Source organism: Mchenga conophoros, linkage group LG3 (genome assembly GCF_057382185.1).
Source record: "Mchenga conophoros isolate Kocher_MC1m ecotype Shallow Benthic linkage group LG3, M_conophoros_male_GT1.1, whole genome shotgun sequence".
NCBI lineage: Eukaryota > Metazoa > Chordata > Actinopteri > Cichliformes > Cichlidae > Mchenga > Mchenga conophoros.
Window position 1 is genome coordinate 61,036,602 of NC_140528.1, and position 20,133 is coordinate 61,056,734.

Genomic DNA, 20,133 nt, shown 5'->3' on the forward strand with positions numbered 1-20,133 from the left:
AGAAGAAAGTAAGGCCAAAATTCATTCATTATACAGCAGTATTATAAAATTCATAAACGTCTGTATATATACACGCCCAGGTAACAACACTGTCCACCTTTTCCAATCCATAAAATACAATTATGGAGATGGATTATGAAAAAGTCAACACAGTGATGCATATATAAGTATAAAAGGTTAGCTTTTAGGACAACATTCATCTGCATAACTATATAAAGTATAGTCACAGTAGTTTATCAGGCTTGTCAGTAAACTATAGTTACACATCAATATAACTATTTATAACTGCTAACTAATGATCAATTTAGATTTAGATTTTAGATTCAGACCTGACTAGAATCTAAACTAAAAGTCACAATAATGAAGGGACTCAAATACCTGAACTGCTGTCACTGCTGCACAATTTCATCAGCCAACAGCGCCGTGGTTTCACTGGTCTCTTGTCATGTTAATGTAACGGAAGTGAGAGAACACTAGCAGTTTGAAACTCTGTGTGGTTTTTCTGAGCGAAACACCTGCGCATTGCATGTATGTGACCTACATACAGTGTTATTTTTTGTGTTTCTTATTAACTTAAAGGAACACCTCACAAAACTGACAGTCACACAATTTGGTTACCACTTCAAAGAGAAGTCTATAGTTTTTTAACTGAAAACGTAATCAACATGTTAACTGTTTCCATGTTTTATGTTTTTACATTCATCGTTAGCTTCATTATGAAGTTGATCATTCAGAAAAATAAACTGTTTGACTGCTGAAACCATGAAATCTAAAACATGTTTGGTGATATTCCCAAGTAGGTGATGAGGTCCTGAGCAGTTCTAACTGAGCAAAGCAATTCTGACCAGTCAGTCATTAAAGAAACAGAACCAAGACAGACTACATATGTATAATACGCACTCTGAAAATCCTTTTAAAGATAACGCTCCAACACAGAGTTAAATCATTTATATCAATATATCTTGCAATAAAGTTTTCACCAAGTTATATTTATTGTAATGACTGATTTCTGCAAAAATACATTCATATTGTCACAAAAACACCAAAATAACACCTGCAAAGCATATTTTTCAACTGATATGTTGCTATTCACATTGTACTCGTACACAGATTAAAGGAGTGCTCTTGCTTGCACTCACAGAAGCACCTACAATAATTATTAAGGTCAACAAACCACCAAGCAGAAAGTAACTAAAGGAAAACCACAGGAAACCATCAGAAAGTTTAAAAATGCAATCTTTTAAGAAAGCCGCTGGGAACTAAATACAATAAGAGGAGAAAACGCACAGAACAAAACACACAGAGAAGAAAGAACAATGTATAAAACTTAAATAAGAAACTCCACAAATATTACATATATACAAAACCAAGACACCACTAATGCAAACAAAAAGACAGACAGGAACCGAATATGGAAATACCAAAAGACAAACAAACGACAAATCTCAAAGACAGGATTTAAAATTCCATACATTTAAAACAAAAACTTATATTCCCAGTTGATGCCTTGACTGCTAAATCCTGCATAATAGGCTGGTCAGAAGCCATGGCTCAACAGTCAGGTGAGAGCCCTACTAAGAGCACGTGATCGGGCCTTCAAATCAGGAGACCAACAAGTCTACAAAGAGGCACACCAGTCACTGCTTAAAGGCATAGAAGAAGCCAAGCGCAAAATACAAACAGCGTATCGAGGAACACTTTAACACAAAGAACTCCAGAAACATGTGGCAGGGGATCAAGACACTCACAGGCTACAAAGACAGTTGCACACAAACCAACTCCCCAGACATCACCTTACCTGACACCCTAAAACATTTCTTTGCCCGCTTTGACCAAGAAAACAGGGACACCATCACTCATCCTGCCGTTACAGAGAGGGATGATGCTCCCATCCAGCTGGAGCAGCATCAGGTCAGAGCCACACTGCACAGACTCAATGAGAGGAAAGCAGCTGGTCTGACGGTGTAGCCGGTAGAGTGCTTAAAGCATGTGCAGACCAACTAGCAGAGGTTTTCACCACCATCTTCAATCTCTCACTGCCAAAGTCTGTAGTACCATCCTGCCTTAAGTCAGCCACCATCGTTCCAGTGCCCAAGAAGAACACAGTGAGCTGCTTGAATGACTATCCTCTAGTTGCTTTAACACCCAGAATTGCCTATTTTTTTGAACAGCTCATCATATCACACATTAAAGCTGCCATCCCTGCAGAACACGATCCATACCAGTTTGCATACAGGGCAAACAGGTCGACAGAGGACGTCATAATAACAGCTCTTCACACAACCCTCACACACCTGGACTGTAGTAACATGTGTGAGAATGCTGTTTGTGGACTTCAGCTCTGCCTTCAATACAGTTCAAGCCCACAAACTGGTTGATAAACTAAGCATCTTAGGACTCAGCAGCTCACTGCGCAGCTGGATAGTGGACTTCCTGAGCAACTGACCCCAGAATGTCAGAATGGGAGAGCACACCTCCTCCACTCTCACTCTGAACATAGGTGTCCCACAGGGGTGTGTTCTCAGTCTCCTCTTATACTCACTTTTCACCCATGACTGTTCACCAATCCACACCAGTAACACCATTATAAAATTTGATGATGACACCACCATCATAGGACTGATTGACAACAACGATGATGATCAGCCTACAGAGAGGAGGTTCAGCATCTGAAGCAATGGTGTGACGACAACAACCTGCATCTGAACACAGCCAAGACCAAGGAGATGGTAATCGACTTCAGAAGAACAAAGTGATCCGAGCACTCTACCCTCTACATTGATGGGGAGGAGGTAGAAAGGGTGGAGAGCTTTAAGTTTCTCGGAGTCCACATCTCGGCCGACCTTACCTGGTCCACAAACATCTCCCACCAGATAGGGAAAGCACAACAAAGGCTGTACTTCCTCAGGAAACTACGTCAGGCCCAATTACCCCAAAGACTGCTAGTAAACTTCTACTGCTCCACCATTGAGAGCCTTCTGACTTACTGCTGCCCACTTTAGTTCAACTGCTTCACCGTGGAGAACAAGAGGAAACTGCAGTGGATGATGAGGGCAGCAGAAGGGGGCAATCGGCACTTCACTAAACCCCCTCAGAGACATCTATACTGGCAGACTTCAGCAGAAAGCCAGCATCATCCTCAAAGAGCCCTCGCACCCTGGACACTCACTTTTTTCCCCCCTTCCCTCTGGTAAACGTTACAGGTCCATCAGGTCAAAGACAAACAGACTCAACAGAAGTTTTTACCCACAGGATGTCAAACATGCCCTACCTCCACCCTGATTGGAGGATAACTGCACTGCCAACACTCATGGACATTACACCGTATTTATAAATCGTATTTCTATTTATACTTCAATGCAACCAACACCCCTACCTCTTTAAACTGTATTTCATATAACCTTATTTCCGGTTGCGCCATAAGATGGCTGCACCGACGAGAGCTCCCAGTCATCTCAGCAAAAATGTTATTATTTATTTTGTACTGCTTTCTATTTCTGTGCGCACAGCGCGATCATACACTCGATATGACAGACAAACGCTTTTGGAGCTACGTTCGTCAGCCAGTTCGGACTTTACAGCGGGTTTCGACTCCGTGGACGCTCTGCTGCCTGGGATCCTTTGTTTACTCGCGCAGTGTCGAGGGAAAACAAAGAGGGGGAAACGCACCAGAGTTTTGTGCCGAACGCGACAGAGAAACAGCAAGCCACCTCTGCCCAGTATCCTGCTCGCGAATCTCCAGTCTCTGGACAACAAACTTGACGAGCTGCGTGCACGGATTAAACACCAACAAGACATCAGGAACTGCTGCATTCTGGCCTTCACAGAGACATGGCTGGAGCCCAGCGTCCCCGACTGCGCCATTACGCCGGATGGATTCACTGTTTATCGGGGAGACCGAACGAAGGACTCAGGCAAGAAAAAGGGAGGAGGGGTGTGCTTTATGGTTAACTCTTTGTGGGCTAGAGATGTGTCTATCTTAAAAACTTACTGCTCTCAGAGCCTCGAGCTACTGACCATTAAAGTCAGGCCTTTTTACCTCCCGAGGGAGTTCAGTTCAGTTCTCCTTTCTGCTGTTTACATTCCCCCACATGTTGATAAAGCTACGGCTATAGACGAACTATATAACATCATTATTGGACTTGAGAACAAAAATCCAGAAGCTGCCTTTATTGTGCTGGGAGACTTCAACAGAGCCAACATGAAGAAGGTTCTCCCCAAATACTATCAGCACATCTCCTTCCCCACAAGAAGTGATCAAACACTGGACGACTGTTACACTCCATTCAAAGAGTGGTACAAACCCCTCCCCTGCCCAGCTTTTTGCAAGGCGGGGGAGGGATTGTTCCATTCTGCTGCTGCTTGCATACAGACAAAGACTAAAACAGGAAAAAACAGCTTCCAGGGTCATCTACAAATGGGACAGTGAGGCTGAGGAGGTCCTACTGGACTGCTTTGACACAACTGTCTGGCAGATATTTGTGGATGCAGCTGATGGCAACATCACAGACTCTGTCATTAGATATATAGGAAACTGCATGGATGATATCATCACAAAAACCACTGTCTGCATATATCCAAATCAGAAACCCTGGGTAAATAAAGACGTCCGGGCCAAGCTAAAAGTGCAGACCTCTGCCTTTAACTCCGGGGATGCTGATGCATATAAAGCAGCCAGGTATGACCTTCAAAAGTGCATAAAAAAGGCCAGAAAGGACTACAGGGACAAAATGGAGTCCCGCTACCACAGCTTTGACACCAGGCGACTGTGGAATGGACCACGCTGCATCACTGACTACAAGAAGGACAACACAGGCAGTGTTCAGCCCACTGCATCTCTCGCAGACGAGCTTAACAACTTCTATGCTCGTTTTGATGCAGACAACAGAGAGCAGATCCTCTACCCTCAGGAGGACAGTGTACTTTAACTCTGAAAACAGAAGCTGTGAGATGGACTTTTAAAAAGGTCAATCCTCACAATGCTCCAGGACCGGAGAGCATCCCAGGCCGGCTTCTCAGAGTGTGTGCCGACCAGCTGGCAGAGGTGTTCACCAACATCTTCAACCTCTCCCTGAGGCAGTCAGTGGTCCGCACGTCCCTCAAAACATCCACCATCATTCCTGTTCCCAAAAAATCACTGGTCTCCTGTCTGAATGACTACCGTCCTGTTGCACTGACATCCGTCATCATTAAGTGCCTCAAGCGGCTGGTCAAAGGTCACATCTGCTCCTCCCTCCCTGACACACTGGACCCTCTTCAGTTTGCCTATCGGACAAACAGAGCCTCAGAGGATTCCATCGCCCTGGCAACGCACACCACCCTCACTCACCTGGAAAAAGGGAATACATATGCAAGGATGCTCTTCATCGACTACAGCTCGGCATTTAACACCATCAACCCCTCAAAACTTGCCACGAAGCTCGTCGACCTTGGGCTGGAAACACCAATCTGCAGATGGATTCTAAACTTCCTCACAAACAGGCCCCAGGTGGTGAGAGTTGGTAAGCACACCTCCTCACCACTCATCCTAAACACAGGTAAGCCACAGGCCCCCTCCTATATTCCCTGTTCACACACGACTGTGTGAACAGTCCAACATCATCATCAAGTTTGCGGATGACACAACCACCATAGGCCTCATCACAGACAATGATGAAACGGCCTACAGAGAGGAGGTGATGACACTGTACGAGTGGTGTCTGGAAAATAACCTGACTCTCAACATCAGCAAAACTAGAGAAATGATAGTGGACTACCGGAAACGACTAGTCAGGGAACACCAGCCCATCCACATAAACAGTACCAAGGTCGAAAGGGTCAGCAGCTTCAAATTCCTTGGAGTCAACATCACTGAGGACTTCTCCTGGACCCTTCACACAGACACTGCTATCAGGAAAGCTCGCCAGCGGCTCTACTTCCTGAGGAGGCTGAGGAAGTTTGGCATGAACGCCAACATCACCTCAAATTTCTACAGGTGTGCAATTGAGAGCTTGCTGACGAGCTGCATTACATTTTGGTACGGAAGCTGCTCTGCCAGCAGCCGTAAATCACTACAGAGGGTGGTGAAGGCAGCAGAGCACATCACTGGTATGAGGCTTCCTGCCAATCAGGACATTTATCTCCAGCGATGCCTCCGTAAAGCACACAGCATCATCAAGGACCACAGCCACGCAGCACATCAGCTCTTCTCTTTGTTACCATGTGGCAGACGTTACAGGAGTCTGTCTGCTCGGACTACAAGACTTAAAAACAGTTTCTACCATCAAGCCATACGACACCTCAACCACAACACTTAAACACACACACTCCTCAGGATGCACTCAGAAGCTACCCTGCAGCTTCACAAGTACTCCGTATAATCTGCACTGGTCACTTCACTTTACTGATTTATATCTATATTTTAAAAAGTGCAATACTGTAACAACTACCACAAAAAGAAAAAAAAAAAGTACTGTTCTGTTTCTACTGCTGCTCATTGTGTGCAATACTGTACAATATCCCATCTGCTAGTTAGATGGCATGTATGTGTATGTATATAGATGTGAGCGTGTATGTGGAAATATATGTGTGTATGTATGTACGGATGCATATATGTATATATACATATATGTGTGTATGTGTGTGTATGTTTGCAGGTGTATGTATAACTTGTACATATCTTTCTTGTGTAAATGTAAATTTGTCTGTCATTGTGTAAATACTTACACTATTGTGTACTTCACACCAGAGGTGGGACCAAGTCATTGTTTTGCAAGTCTCAAGTAAGTCTCAAGTCTTTATCCTCAAGTCTCAAGTCAAGTCTCAAGTAATGTCAGGCAAGTCAGAGTCGAGTCTCAAGTCACTGGTGTAAAAGTCCGAGTCAAGTCACAAGTCTGAAACTTTGAATTTCAAGTCCTTTCGAGTCTTTAAAAAAAAAAACAACGAAAAAATAATGTTGCAGTTATGCTAAATGTAAATATTAGACCATGTAATTTTAAAATCTGTGTTTTTCTCAACACATGACAAAATAGTGAACTTAGAAAATATACACAAATTGTGAAATTGCACCTCTTTAAAATGCAGCTCAATTAAACCTAGCTCCAAGAATAATTTTCACCGACAGTTCTGAGATAAGCTGCATGTTATTCTTGGATGCGGTTGTAGGACCAGCTTTAAAATCGCATGACAAAAATATCATACATATTAAAAAAAACTGCATCACCAACGTAGCCTGGAAAACATTTGCTAGTTAGATGAAGTCAGCTATCTCATCTTAGCATATTTATATGCATATTTATAATTATACGGTTCTTGGAGTGAGTGCATACACTCATGAAGTTTAGTAACTTCAGGTCACTGCAACAAGTCCAGGTACAGTTTACCGCCGGATGGGTGCAGGACCTTGAAATGCACCGTGTAGAACGAAAGACCATCGTACGTATCATAAGTTTACCAGTCTCACAAATCGTCGTCATAAATACACATTCCTTAACCGTTTATTAATAGGATCTTTGAGCTCAACGGTAATTAATTAGCAGTGGAAATAATTTCTGGTAGCGTTACAGAAATGTAGCAGTGACAACAATATTGTATGCTGTAATCGTACTGGGCAATTAGTGATACAAAAAACCTGTTTTATCCTGTGAATAAAAGTATATGTTTTTGTCAATGTACCATAATAACAGAAGCGAAACGCAATATTGTGTCAGGACAATTCACTATTTATGCACAATAAATAAAGGAGCATAGCGCGACAATTTCTGTTCAGCGCCAGACTTGCTTGTAACCTATATCACTAATTATGTTATGAAAATGACGTATTAACTACTAAAAAACACTGACCTTCGTGTAAATGCTTGGAGCAGACTAACCTGTGAGCTGGAGTGTTCTAGGACGTTATATTTGGTCTTTGAATGGCTGCAATCCAGGCCATCCATTGCGTCTTTGTTACTTCGGAAACATGGCTTGAACAATTTCTCTTCAACGACGTAATCCGATAACAACCGATCTCTTTACCCGTCGGCTTCCCGTGGCTGTCATGCGACCGGCTATTGCAGTTAATAATACAACGGCTTCTTGACATTTTTGTGTTTCTTTTTATCGCTGTTTAACTGATTTTAATTGAAAGCCTGCGTGCGCTAGTACCGCTTGCCACGAGTTCCCAGAATCCTTTGCGGTTCTACCCGTGAATGACGTCACATTTTCAATCTCTATATAATATGCATGTTAAATTTTATATTTGGGGTAAAATATCAAGTCTTTTCAAGTAAACCGGTTCAAGTCCAATTCAAGTCCCAAGTCATTGGTGTAAAAGTCCAAGTCAAGTCACAAGTCTTAGAACATTTTTTCAAGTCAAGTCTAAAGTCATAAAATTAATGACTCGAGTCTGACTCGAGTCCAAGTCATGTGACTCGAGTCCACACCTCTGCTTCACACACATGGAGAGATGCCAAACTGCCTTTCATTGTTCTTGTAACAGTGACAATAAAAGCTATTCTATTCTATTCTATTAAGTAGGATGTCTGGATCTGCCTTAGACTGATTTTCTACTTATCAGATAGGACCTTTTCTGTTAGAACTGACAGGTTCACCTCTAACATTGCCCCCCCTAACCTGCGGAGTCCCACAGGGTTCAGTTTTGGTTCCATTATTATTTTTACATTCTTTCTTTAGCTGGCATTATGCAATCTTTTAGTGACAGTTCCTATGCAGTTACATTACATTCAGCTACGTATGTCTTTTAAGCTTCATCAGCTGGATAAGCTGTCCACCCTAGTCCAGTGCTTAACCCAGGTTTCTGATTGGCTTTCAAGCACCTACCTTGTATTAAACATGAACAAGTCCAAGACCATGATCATAGCTCCTCCTGAACTAGATTTTAAAATCAGTCAGGCTCTTGCCCCTTTTTGTTCGTCTGTTAATTCAAATATTCAAAATCTGGGAGTAATATTCGATTCTTCTCTGGGCCTGGACTCACATGTAAAAGCTCTGTCTCATCCCTGTTTCTTTCATTTAAGGAACAATTCTAAAGTGCAAAATTTGGTCTCCTTAGCTGATCTGGAAAAAAATTGTTCATGCATTTGTGTCATCGCGTCTAGATTATTGTAATGCCCTGTTTACCAGCTTGGATAAATCATCTCTTTCTCACCTCCAAGCTATACAAAATGCAGCGGCCAGGCTACTAACACGTTCTAGCAAGCACGCTCACATTTCTCCTATTTTATATTCTTTACATTGGCTCCCAATAGGTTTTAGAATTCATTTTAAAATTCTTGTTTTAACATACAGAGCACTAAATGACCAGGCCCCAGCATTTCATGTTACTTTGGAGTAATTTTGGAGCATTCTTCTTTGTTATTGTTAGTTTTATGCCTGGTGTAATGGGAAGCAATTAATTTCCAAAGCTTCCAAAAGTTTGTCTCGCAAGGGGAAAGAACATTTTCCACAAACTGATCCCACAAGTGTTTACTGGGGTTTAGGTCAGGACTACAGGCAGTCCTCTCCATCCTCTCTACTCCCAAATGCTGGAGGTACTTTGATAAATCCTCTCTGTGGAAGTGAACATTGTCATCTTAGACGATAGTTCAGTCGCAGACTGTGGAGATGTGGCATTGTGACAGGTTGAAAAATGTGTTTTCTTTGGATTCAGTTTCCTTTTTCACTGCTGGATTTTTTGTATGGACTGTATATATTGGCCTGAACTTTCCACCTGTTGAATTAAAAGGGCTTTTTGCACTTTGCTTTAAGAGTTTGTGTTTAGGTGCTTAATTTTGCACCCAAACACAATCTTTTTTACATATTTCCCGCATGGTGAAATTCTGGTTTTAAGGATGGTCATAACTTCATGTACAGGGTGTGGGTGAACTTGAGGAAAAAGGTAAATAGTTTTTTGAAAAAAAAAAAGTGGATATGAGGTAAGATGAAGTCCTGCTTCCTCTTTCAGCTAACATGTGTGTCCTTAAAAGTAGCTCTGACAGCTGATTTGTTTTTCTTTAAGCTTTCAGTTACCCCACAGTGGGCTCATGGGAGAAGTCAAACAGTCTTTGTTCATCTCAGCAAGCTGTTCAAACTTCAGCAAATTAATTTAGTTTAAATAAAGAGTGAAATTCACGAAAAGTCAAAGAAATGAAACTTTAAATTAAATCCAAAATCTGTTTTAAAAAAAATATGATCCTGTTTCCACTGAGAACATGACTTGTAAGTAAAACTGAAAACAGGAATAAAGGTATTCATTAAGTTCAATAGAGCACATTCGATTTGGAAATCTCACGATCAACAGTTATTGGTGAAATACATAGGTGCTTCCTGCACTGCCCCCTAGTGATCATATGGCTGTTACACTTGATGATGTATCGTATTGTATAAACCTCAGTGCTATTGGGTTTCAAGGTTATAGTTTACAAATATGATATACAGGAGCATGATGCAACAAAAACATGCTGACAGATTGGAAATAATACATATATATATATATATATATATATATATATATATATATATATATATACACAGTGGGGCAAAAAAGTATTTAATCAGCCACCGATTGTGCAAGTTCCCCCACTTAAAATGATGACAGAGGTCAGTAATTTGCACCAGAGGTACACTTCAACTGTGAGAGACAGAATGTGAAAAAAAAATCCATGAATTCACATGGTAGGATTTGTAAAGAATTTATCCGTAAATCAGGGTGGCAAATAAGTATTTGGTCACCTCAAACATGGAAAATCTCTGGCTCTCACAGACCTGTAACGTCTTCTGTAAGACGCTTTTCTGTCCCCCACTCGTTACCTATATGAATGGCACCTGTTCGAACTCATCATCTGTATAAAAGACACCTGTCCACAGCCTCAAACAGTCAGACTCCAAACTCCGCCATGGCCAAGACCAAAGAGCTCTCGAAGGACACCAGGAAAAGTATTGTAGACCTGCACCAGACTGGGAAGAGTGAATCTACAATAGGCAAGCAGCTTGGTGTGAAAAAATCAACTGTGGGAGCAATCATCAGAAAATGGAAGACATACAAGACCACTGATAATCTCCCACGATCTGGGGCTCCACGCAAGATCTCATCTCGTGGGGTCAAAATGATCATGAGAACGGTGAGCAAAGATCCCAGAACCACACGGGGGGACCTGGTGAATGACCTGCAGAGAGCTGGGACCAAAGTAACAAAGGTCACCATCAGTAACACACTACAACGGCAGGGAATCAAATCCCGCAGTGCCAGACGTGTTCCGCTGCTGAAGCCAGTGCATGTCCAGGCCCGTCTGAAGTTTGCCAGAGAGCACATGGATGATACAGCAGAGGATTGGGAGAATGTCATGTGGTCAGATGAAACCAAAGTAGAACTTTTTGGTATAAACTCAACTCGTCGTGTTTGGAGGACGAAGAATACTGAGTTGCATCCCAAGAACACCATACCTACTGTGTAGCATGGGGGTGGAAACATCATGCTATGGGGCTGTTTTTCTGCCAAGGGGACAGGACGACTGATCCATGTTAAGGACAGAATGAATGGGGCCATGTATCGTGAGATTTTGAGCCAAAACCTCCTTCCATCAGTGAGAACTTTGAAGATGAAACGCGGCTGGGTCTTCCAACATGACAATGATCCAAAACACACCGCCCGGGCAACAAAGGAGTGGCTCTGTAAGAAGCATTTGAAAGTCCTGGAGTGGCCTAGCCAGTCTCCAGACCTCAACCCCATAGAAAATCTGTGGCGGGAGTTGAAAGTCCGTGTTGCTCGGCGACAGCCCCAGAACATCACTGCTCTCGAGAAGATCTGCATGGAGGAATGGGCCAAAATACCAGCTACTGTGTGTGCAAACCTGGTAAAGACCTATAGTAAACGTTTGACCTCTGTTATTGCCAACAAAGGTTATGTTACAAAGTATTGAGTTGTATTTTTGTTATTGACCAAATACTTATTTGCCACCCTGATTTACGAATAAATTCTTTACAAATCCTACCATGTGAATTCATGGATTTTTTTTTTCACATTCTGTCTCTCACAGTTGAAGTGTACCTCTGGTGCAAATTACTGACCTCTGTCATCATTTTAGGTGGGGGAACTTGCACAATCGGTGGCTGACTAAATACTTTTTTGCCCCACTGTATATATATATATATATATATATATATATATATATGTATATATATATATGTGTATATATTTATTTATACTTCTTGTGTATTTTGTTGATACATTCTTATATAGTTCTATATTGTGTATTTTGTTGTACAGTTATTTTATTTTCAATTTAATTTATATATTTTATCTTATTCTTTCCCAGTGTGTTGTACAGTTATTTCATTTTTAACCTTAATTTATATTTTATTCCTTCCTAGTTAAATTTACCCTTTTTAATTTTTCATATTTATTTCCTATCTTATTCATAGCCTTTTCCTTTTTGTTTTCTTTAGGTCACGAGCAGTTGTCCAAGCATTTCACTACATATCGTACTGTGTATGACTGTGTACGTGACAAATAAAAATTTGAATTTTGAATTTGATATATATATCAATAGAAGTATAAAGTTCTCAAAGCTGTACAAAAAGTGTTTTCATTTAACTCCGTACAGCATGAGTCACACAATTAATTAATATATTTTAACAAAATGTATTGGTGCCCTCATGTAACACAGAAAACCCATAATTTAAAGCTGCATTGTCATTTAGAACAGATATAGTATGATATAGGATGGTAAAATATATTAAATAGGACACACCACTCTAATCTGATATTCTATTCTCTGTTATCACATTTCATTTGGTGCTCAATTAAACTGTCAAATATGCACCCTAAACAATGCGTATGCAAAGTTTCATCATGATAGGCTCGCTAGGAAGCTAGGGAACATACAAACATAATGATCATTACAGTGCAATTATATTACGATTCTTTTTGGTTTTGCTCCTGTAGCTCTATTCACTGATCTGTAAGCCAAACACAAAAAGACAAAAAAAAAAAAAAATTACATCATGAATATCATATTGTGTACCCTACATGCTAGCAGAAATGCTGTGAGTTTAACCTGCAGTTCCCATATTCACATCAGTGAAAGTGCACTTCTTTATTATGTTTCCATGTTAAGATAATCAGATGAATCAACAAAAGAAAATAATTAAAACATCTTTCAGTACTACAGGCCAAAACCTTTTTTTAACCTAATTTTTTAATGTATTTATTTTTTATATTGTTGGGTCCCTTAATGTTTTTCACGTTTTGTATTGCAGGTGTTTCATACTTACACTCCTTTTCAAAGTTTTTAAGCTCAATAAGAGAGTATGTGGCTTCATGAGCTTCATCTGCTTCTGAAATATATATTTTTTTAGTTAGAGGAAAAAATGTCAACTGAATTTTTGTTTTTAACTCAAATGTTTATGTATCTCTAACCACTCTGTGATATTCAAAAGATAACAGGTACCATTTGTAGTCTCATTCATGTCATGGATTGTTTCATAGATGTGATGATCACCTTGAAAAACATAATAAGCCAGAGTCAGAGTTTCATTTCAATGCTATTAGAATAATTAATAATTATTTCTATTTCTAACTGCTGTGTGCTATTCAAAATATATAATGTACGATTTGGACCATCAGCAGTGTCTTCTGAGGGATGGACTGTTTCATAGAGTTCATATTCAACTTAAAAAAATATTACAGCAAATAAACACTTTGATTAAAGTGCAAAAACACCAAATTGATTTAATTTAAATTCAATTTGAATTAATTAAAAAAAACCTTTTTGTGTTTTAGATTTTTGCCTTTGATTGATGTTCTTTGAAAAACAGTCGACCAGAACTATAAGGGTTTAAGAAGACTTCAAAAGTATTATTAATATTAAACTTTGGTTTAAGCACTGACCATGCTGAAGAGATTTGTATTCTTGGGTTTCATCCTGATTGACTCCATGACTTCTGGTGGAGTCTTGACTGTTGATGTCCGACTGGATCGGCCTAATGAAAACATAACAAATCCACAGATAATAACATTGTACACTAAATTTAGTACAGTAAGAAAAATACTGCTGAATTTTTACAGTGAAAATAGAAATATAGAAATTTGTACCAACCCAGTAAAGCATAAATCTGTCAAAAGAGGAGAATTATTGTTTCTGTTAATGCAATTGTTTTACTTTTTTTGTGCCATGATGTCATCATATGTCATATATGTTTAGATTTTATAGCAAGTAAGTAAAAATGTCTCACCCTTTGCCTTTGCATAGTGAAACATTAAAAGCAGGAGAATAATAAGAGAGACTCCACAAACCAGTCCAACAACCAACCACAGAGGAGATGAAGAGCTGTCAGGTCCTGATGGTGCTACTGTGATTGCAAAGATTAACAGTAAACATTTAGAGACTTTATGTGAGACATATTTCAAAACATTAAAAAGAAAATTCTCACAGATGTCAGGTGACAATAAGACAAACACATTCTCATTCATAAACTGTAATGATTAACATGGTGATCATGACAATCACTACAGAAATCCATCACCTTTAACTGACATCCAGCTCTGTGCTGACTCTCTTCCTGAGTACTGACACTTGTAGAAACCTTCATCAGACTTTGACACTGCAGAGATCTTCAGCTCCCCTCGGGGATCATTTTGAATAAGTTTGTCATTGTGATAGAAAAACACATTGGAAAGTATTTTTTGTGTTCTCAAACTGCAGCTCAGACTAACAGAAGCTCCCTCAGTCACAGGATGAACAGGACTCACCAGGATAGGACCATTACCATCATCTGTGAAACAATCAATGTTGTTCCAGTTAGAAGCTGTTAGTCAGCTGTTGAACTAAAGAAAAAAAAACTGAAGGTCACTAAAAGTAACATGATGATTTAATACCTACTCTTCTGGGTTGAAGAACCACTGTACATGGCCTACAAGGAATTTTTAACCAAATGCACAGCTGACCTATAAAATATATAGCGCCTTAGACATGAAATGTTAATCTTAATCCATGAAACACAGGCTGTTTCCAAATGAAAACACTTTATATATCAGTCAGTAACAGCTGGAAGACTTTGAGTTTTAGGGAGACAGTTGGAGGAATTTTGAAATATGGGAATTGACCTTGTCTTCAGGGTGAGATTTTTCTTTTTTTAAAAGTGTTGTATTGTAATGTTGAGCTGATTTGTTACAGCAGTAATGAATACATCTAAAACATTAAATGCTATATTCATTGAAGTCACAACAGTACAGAACCTTTATATATGACTGAATTAGGCCTTAAACTAATGGGGTATGCTGTTAGTACCTCAGAATATTTTATGGAGCAGAGCTATGTGGAGCTGCTGGCATATCTACTCATCAGCTGCTTCTGTTTATGCAATAGCACAGATAAAACACAGCCACACAGGAAAAGAGGAACATGAGGTCTTATTTTAAGTGTACTCTGCTTTGCTGGGTTTCTGTTCAGTTTGCATTTTTTGCTGTTTAGTTTTGTTTTGTGTAAGTTACTAAGAAATACTTGCTGGTCTGAAAACTCGACCCCACATACAACCCACCTGTAGCAGAATTATGATTTTGTTTTCTTTTTTGACTGATAAAGACTGTGCTGGTTAGCTGAGATACTTAAAATTGCCTAAATGCCCCACTTTTTGTCTAGTTTTGATAGACAGATTTGCTTACATAGCTGGGTAGTATGAAAACACAAACATACTCTGTACAGTGATGTTGACTGCACTGCTGAACTCTCCTGATCCAGACTCACACCAGTACACTGCAGTATCTGACTCTGATGTGTTGATGTCACATGTGGATCCAGTCATTCTCCTACAGTCAGAGTACAGTCGGCCGTCCTCAGAGAACTTCCTCACTCTCCACTCAGTGAAGTTTCCCTCACAGGTCAGTGAGACAGAGTCAGAGGTGAAGTGTTGCACTCTGTCAGGACTCACTGTGAGAGACGCTGCTGAATGAACATCTGGAAACAACATGCAGTGAAGAGACAAAGCTCACAGATTGATTGGATTAAAAATAATGGCAACTAGCAATTGTAACAATCCAGAACAAACTTACAATAAAGTCATTATTTAAAATGTAAAACTTTGTAACATTCTCTTCTTTCTGACATTCTACACATTAAATGAAAGTCAAATAAATATAACAATGAAATTCAGTTTTTCTTAATCACAATCACAAATAAAAAGATCCAATTCTCCTTTGGGGGACCTTAGAAGGTAAATTTTTGTACAGGTTATAAGAGAATCAAACTGACCTGCAGACCAGACAAACTTTGGTTGACTGTGATCAGTGTGATACTCTGGGTCTCCTCTTCCAGCTCTGCACACATATCCTGCTGTGTGTGTCTGTCCATGAATGATGTAGGAGTCCTGTGCAGTCCCACTGCCATCAGGTAGCAGCTCATAACTGGAGGATTTCTCCGCTAGATCAGGAACAGCTTTATACCAGTAGAAGCTCCATCCTGCAGACGGATGTTCAACCTCACAGTTCAGAGTTACTGAGGCTCCAGGACTCAGCCATGATGGAGACACAGTGAGGACAGGACGGGGTTCATCTGTTCAACAAAGATTTTCTCTCAATGTTTCGTCTCTTAACTCTGAATTCAATGTCACTAAAATGTTGGCTCACAAATATTTATGATGAACTTTCAGAGTGAGACTATCTAAACATGTCAAATATCTCAACATGTACTAATAAAAACACATTTTTAAAAACTGTTTATATTTCCAGGTTAAATGAACTATGACTCTGCAGTTCAGTTTAGAAAAAGAACAAAAACAAGTAAATGACTGAATAATAACAAACTGTAGAACTTCATGGAAATGTACAAATAATAGATATTACCAAACTTAGATATAATTTCAACAAACTGTACTATAATTGCACATCACATTGCTGTCATCTGCAGTATTAAGCCTTTGAATCCATTCAAAATGTAAAACTCAATAAATACTCTTATATTTTACTGTTTTTTTCTATCAGGTTTTCTTTTTTAAAACCTGCTTTTCAGATCTTCTTTTTCTAGGTAAAAAAGAGTCACACTAAAGACTCTTTAGCTACAAAGTTAAAAGTTTATTTTTCCCTCCTTTAGAGGAAACTTACATGATACAGTCAGTGTGATGATATCACTCCACTCTGAGAAGAAATAGTCCCTTCTGCCCCGGCAGCTGTATCCTCCACTGTCAGACTCAGTAGCTCTGATGATTCTGTATTCATTGGATGTTGGAGGTGTGTTTAACTTGGCTGCTCTCCATTCATACGTCCACTGAGCTCCTTCACCTCCCTGAATCTCACATCTGACAGTGACTGTCTCACCGCTGTATATCTGAGTACAGGATGGCTGCAGGGTCACAGTGGGCTTACTGGGAACTGTTCATATAAAAGCATAACCAGCAACAAGCACCATTAGAGTAGAATTAGAACTCTGCATTCAGTAATTTGTGGTGCGTCAATCAAAATTCCGTTAACGATGCAAAATTTTGTGACCATTAAATTATGCACAGGCAACAAACATGGAGAAATAAGAAATAAATTTGGAGGGAATGATGAATACAAAAAAAGTTTGCATTGCTTATTTTCTCTGCTGTTTTTTGTTTATGTAAGTTCCAGGTGGAGGCTGATCATTGATTGAAGACTGAATGGAGTTGGCTATAAATTGGGACCCGTCAAGACCAGTATGGCTCTACCTGCTTCCAACCAGGCTGTTGGAACCAGGCAACACAAATTACAATCCTAATGAGAACACACTTTTAATTTTTTCTTTTAGTCTTTTAGTCAGTTGTTTAACTGCCTCAGTGACCTCGCCCCCGGAAATTGGCGGGTCATTCCCCTCATCCCCAGACTCTGCTTCCTCCTCGGAAGACGTGTCAGTGGGATTAAGGAGGTCCTCGAAGTATTCCTTCCACCGCCTGACAATTTTCTCAGTCGACGTCAGCAGCGCTCCGCCAGCACTATACACAGTGCAGGTAGAGCACCGCTTTCCCCTCCTGAGACGCCTGACGGTTTGCCAGAATCTCTTCGAGGCAGTCCGAAAGTCTTTTTCCATGGCCTCTCCGAACTCCTCCCACACCCGAGTTTTTGCTTCAGCCACTGCCCGAGCCGCATTCCGCTTGGCCTGTCGATACCTGTCGGCTGCCTCCGGAGTCCCACAGGCTAACCAAGCCCGATAGGACTCCTTCTTCAGCCTGGTGGCTCCCTTCACCTCTGGTGTCCACCATTTGGTTTGGGGATTACCACCACTGCAGGCACCAACCACCTTGCGGCCGCAGCTCAATGCAGCAGCTTCGGCAATGGAGACGCTGAACATGGTCCATTCGGACTCAATGTCCCCAGTCTCCCTCGGAATGCTGTTGAAGCTCTGCCGGAGGTGTGCGTTGAAGATCTCGCGGACTGGGGCCTCTGCTAGATGTTCCCAGCACACCCTCACTACGCGTTTAGGTGCACCAGGTCTGTCCAGCGTCCTCCCCCGCCACCTGATCCAACTCACCACCAGGTGGTGATCAGTTGACAGCTCAGCCCCTCTCTTTACCCGAGTGTCCAGAACATATGGTCGCAGGTCTGGTGATACGATTACAAAATCAATCATCGACCTACGGCCTAGAGCGTCCTGGTGCCACGTGCACTTATGGACACTCTTATGTTCGAACAGGGTGTTCGTTATAGCCAAACTGTGATTAGCACAGAAGTCCAATAACAAAGCACCGCTCGGGTTCAGATCAGGGAGGCCGTTCCTCCCAATCACGCCCCTCCAGGTCTCGCTGTCGTTACCTTGGTGGCAGAGCCCCTGGTGTTGATGAGGTCCGCCCTGAGTTCCTGAAGGCTCTGGACGTTGTAGGGCTGTCCTGGTTGACACGCCTCTGCAATGTTGCGTGGAGTTCAGGGGCAGTACCTGTGGACTGGCAGACCGGGGTGGTGGTCCCCATCTTTAAGAAGGGGGACCGGAGGGTGTGTTCCAACTACAGGGGGATCACACTCCTCAGCCTCCCGGGGAAAGTCTATGCCAGGGTGCTGGAAAGGAGAGTTCGTCCGTTAGTCGAACCTCGGATACAGGAGGAACAATGCGGTTTTCGTCCTGGTCGCGGAACACTGGACCAGCTCTTTATCCTCTCAAGGATACTTGAGGGTGCATGGGAGTTTGCCCAACCAGTCTACATGTGTTTTGTGGACTTGGAGAAGGCATTCGACCGTGTCGCTCGGGGTGTCCTGTGGGAGGTGTTGCGGGAGTATGGGGTGTCTGGCCCATTGCTACGGGCCATTCGATCCCTATACAACCGTTGCAAGAGCTTGGTTCGCATTGCCGGCAATAAGTCGGACTCGTTCCTGGTGGGTGATGGGCTCCGCTGGGGCTGCCCTTTGTCTCCGGTTCTGTTCATAATTTTTGTGGACAGGATTTCTAGGCGCAGCCAAGTGGCGGAGGGCTTTCGCTTTGGTGGCCTCAGAATCTCATCTCTGATTTTTGCGGATGATGTGGTTCTGTTGGCTTCATCGGGTGAGGGCCTCCAGCTCACACTGGAACGGTTTGCAGCCGAGTGTGAAGCAGCGGGAATGAGGATCAGCACCTCCAAATCTGAGGCCATGGTTCTCAGCCGGAAAAGGGTGGAGTGCCCACTCCGGGTCGGGGATGAGTTCCTGCCCCAAGTGGAGGAGTTCAAGTATCTCGGGGTCTTGTTCGCGAGTGATGGGAGAAGGGAGCCGGAGATCGACAGACGGATTGGGGCTGCAGCTGCAGTAATGCGGACGCTGCACCGGTCCGTCGTGGTGAAGAGGGAGCTGAGTGTAAAAGCGAAGCTCTCAATTTACCGGTCGATCTACGTCCCTACCCTCACCTATGGCCACGAGCTGTGGGTAGTGACCGAAAGAACGAGATCGCGGATACAAGCGGCAGAAATGAGCTTCCTCCGAAGGGTGGCTGGCCTCTCCCTTAGAGATAGGGTGAGAAGTTCGGCCATCCGGTAGGGGCTCAGAGTAGAGCAGCTGCTGCTCCACATCGAAAGGAGCCAGCTGAGGTGGTTCGGGCATCTGACAAGGATGCCCCCTGGGCGCCTCCTGGGTGGGGTGTTCCAGGCATGTCCCACCGGGAGGAGGCCCTGGGGCAGACCCAGGACACGCTGGAAAGATTATATCTCTCGGCTGGCCTGGGAACGCCTTGGTATTCCCCCGGATAAGCTGGAGGAGGTGGCTGG

General features: G+C 41.9%; 1 protein-coding gene across 1 annotated transcript in view; it reads right to left on the reverse strand.

The window, feature by feature from the left end:
* The window catches only part of LOC146579867 (Fc receptor-like protein 5), a 97,113-nt gene that overhangs the window by 25,925 nt on the left and 51,055 nt on the right, over positions 1-20,133 (reverse strand). Inside the window, exons 3-4 of the mRNA XM_085265732.1 lie at positions 16,206-16,505; positions 15,651-15,911 (exon numbers count right to left, since the gene is read on the reverse strand). Coding sequence (XP_085121858.1) covers positions 15,651-15,911; positions 16,206-16,505 — 561 coding nt within the window. The remainder of the gene's footprint in view (positions 1-15,650; positions 15,912-16,205; positions 16,506-20,133) is intronic.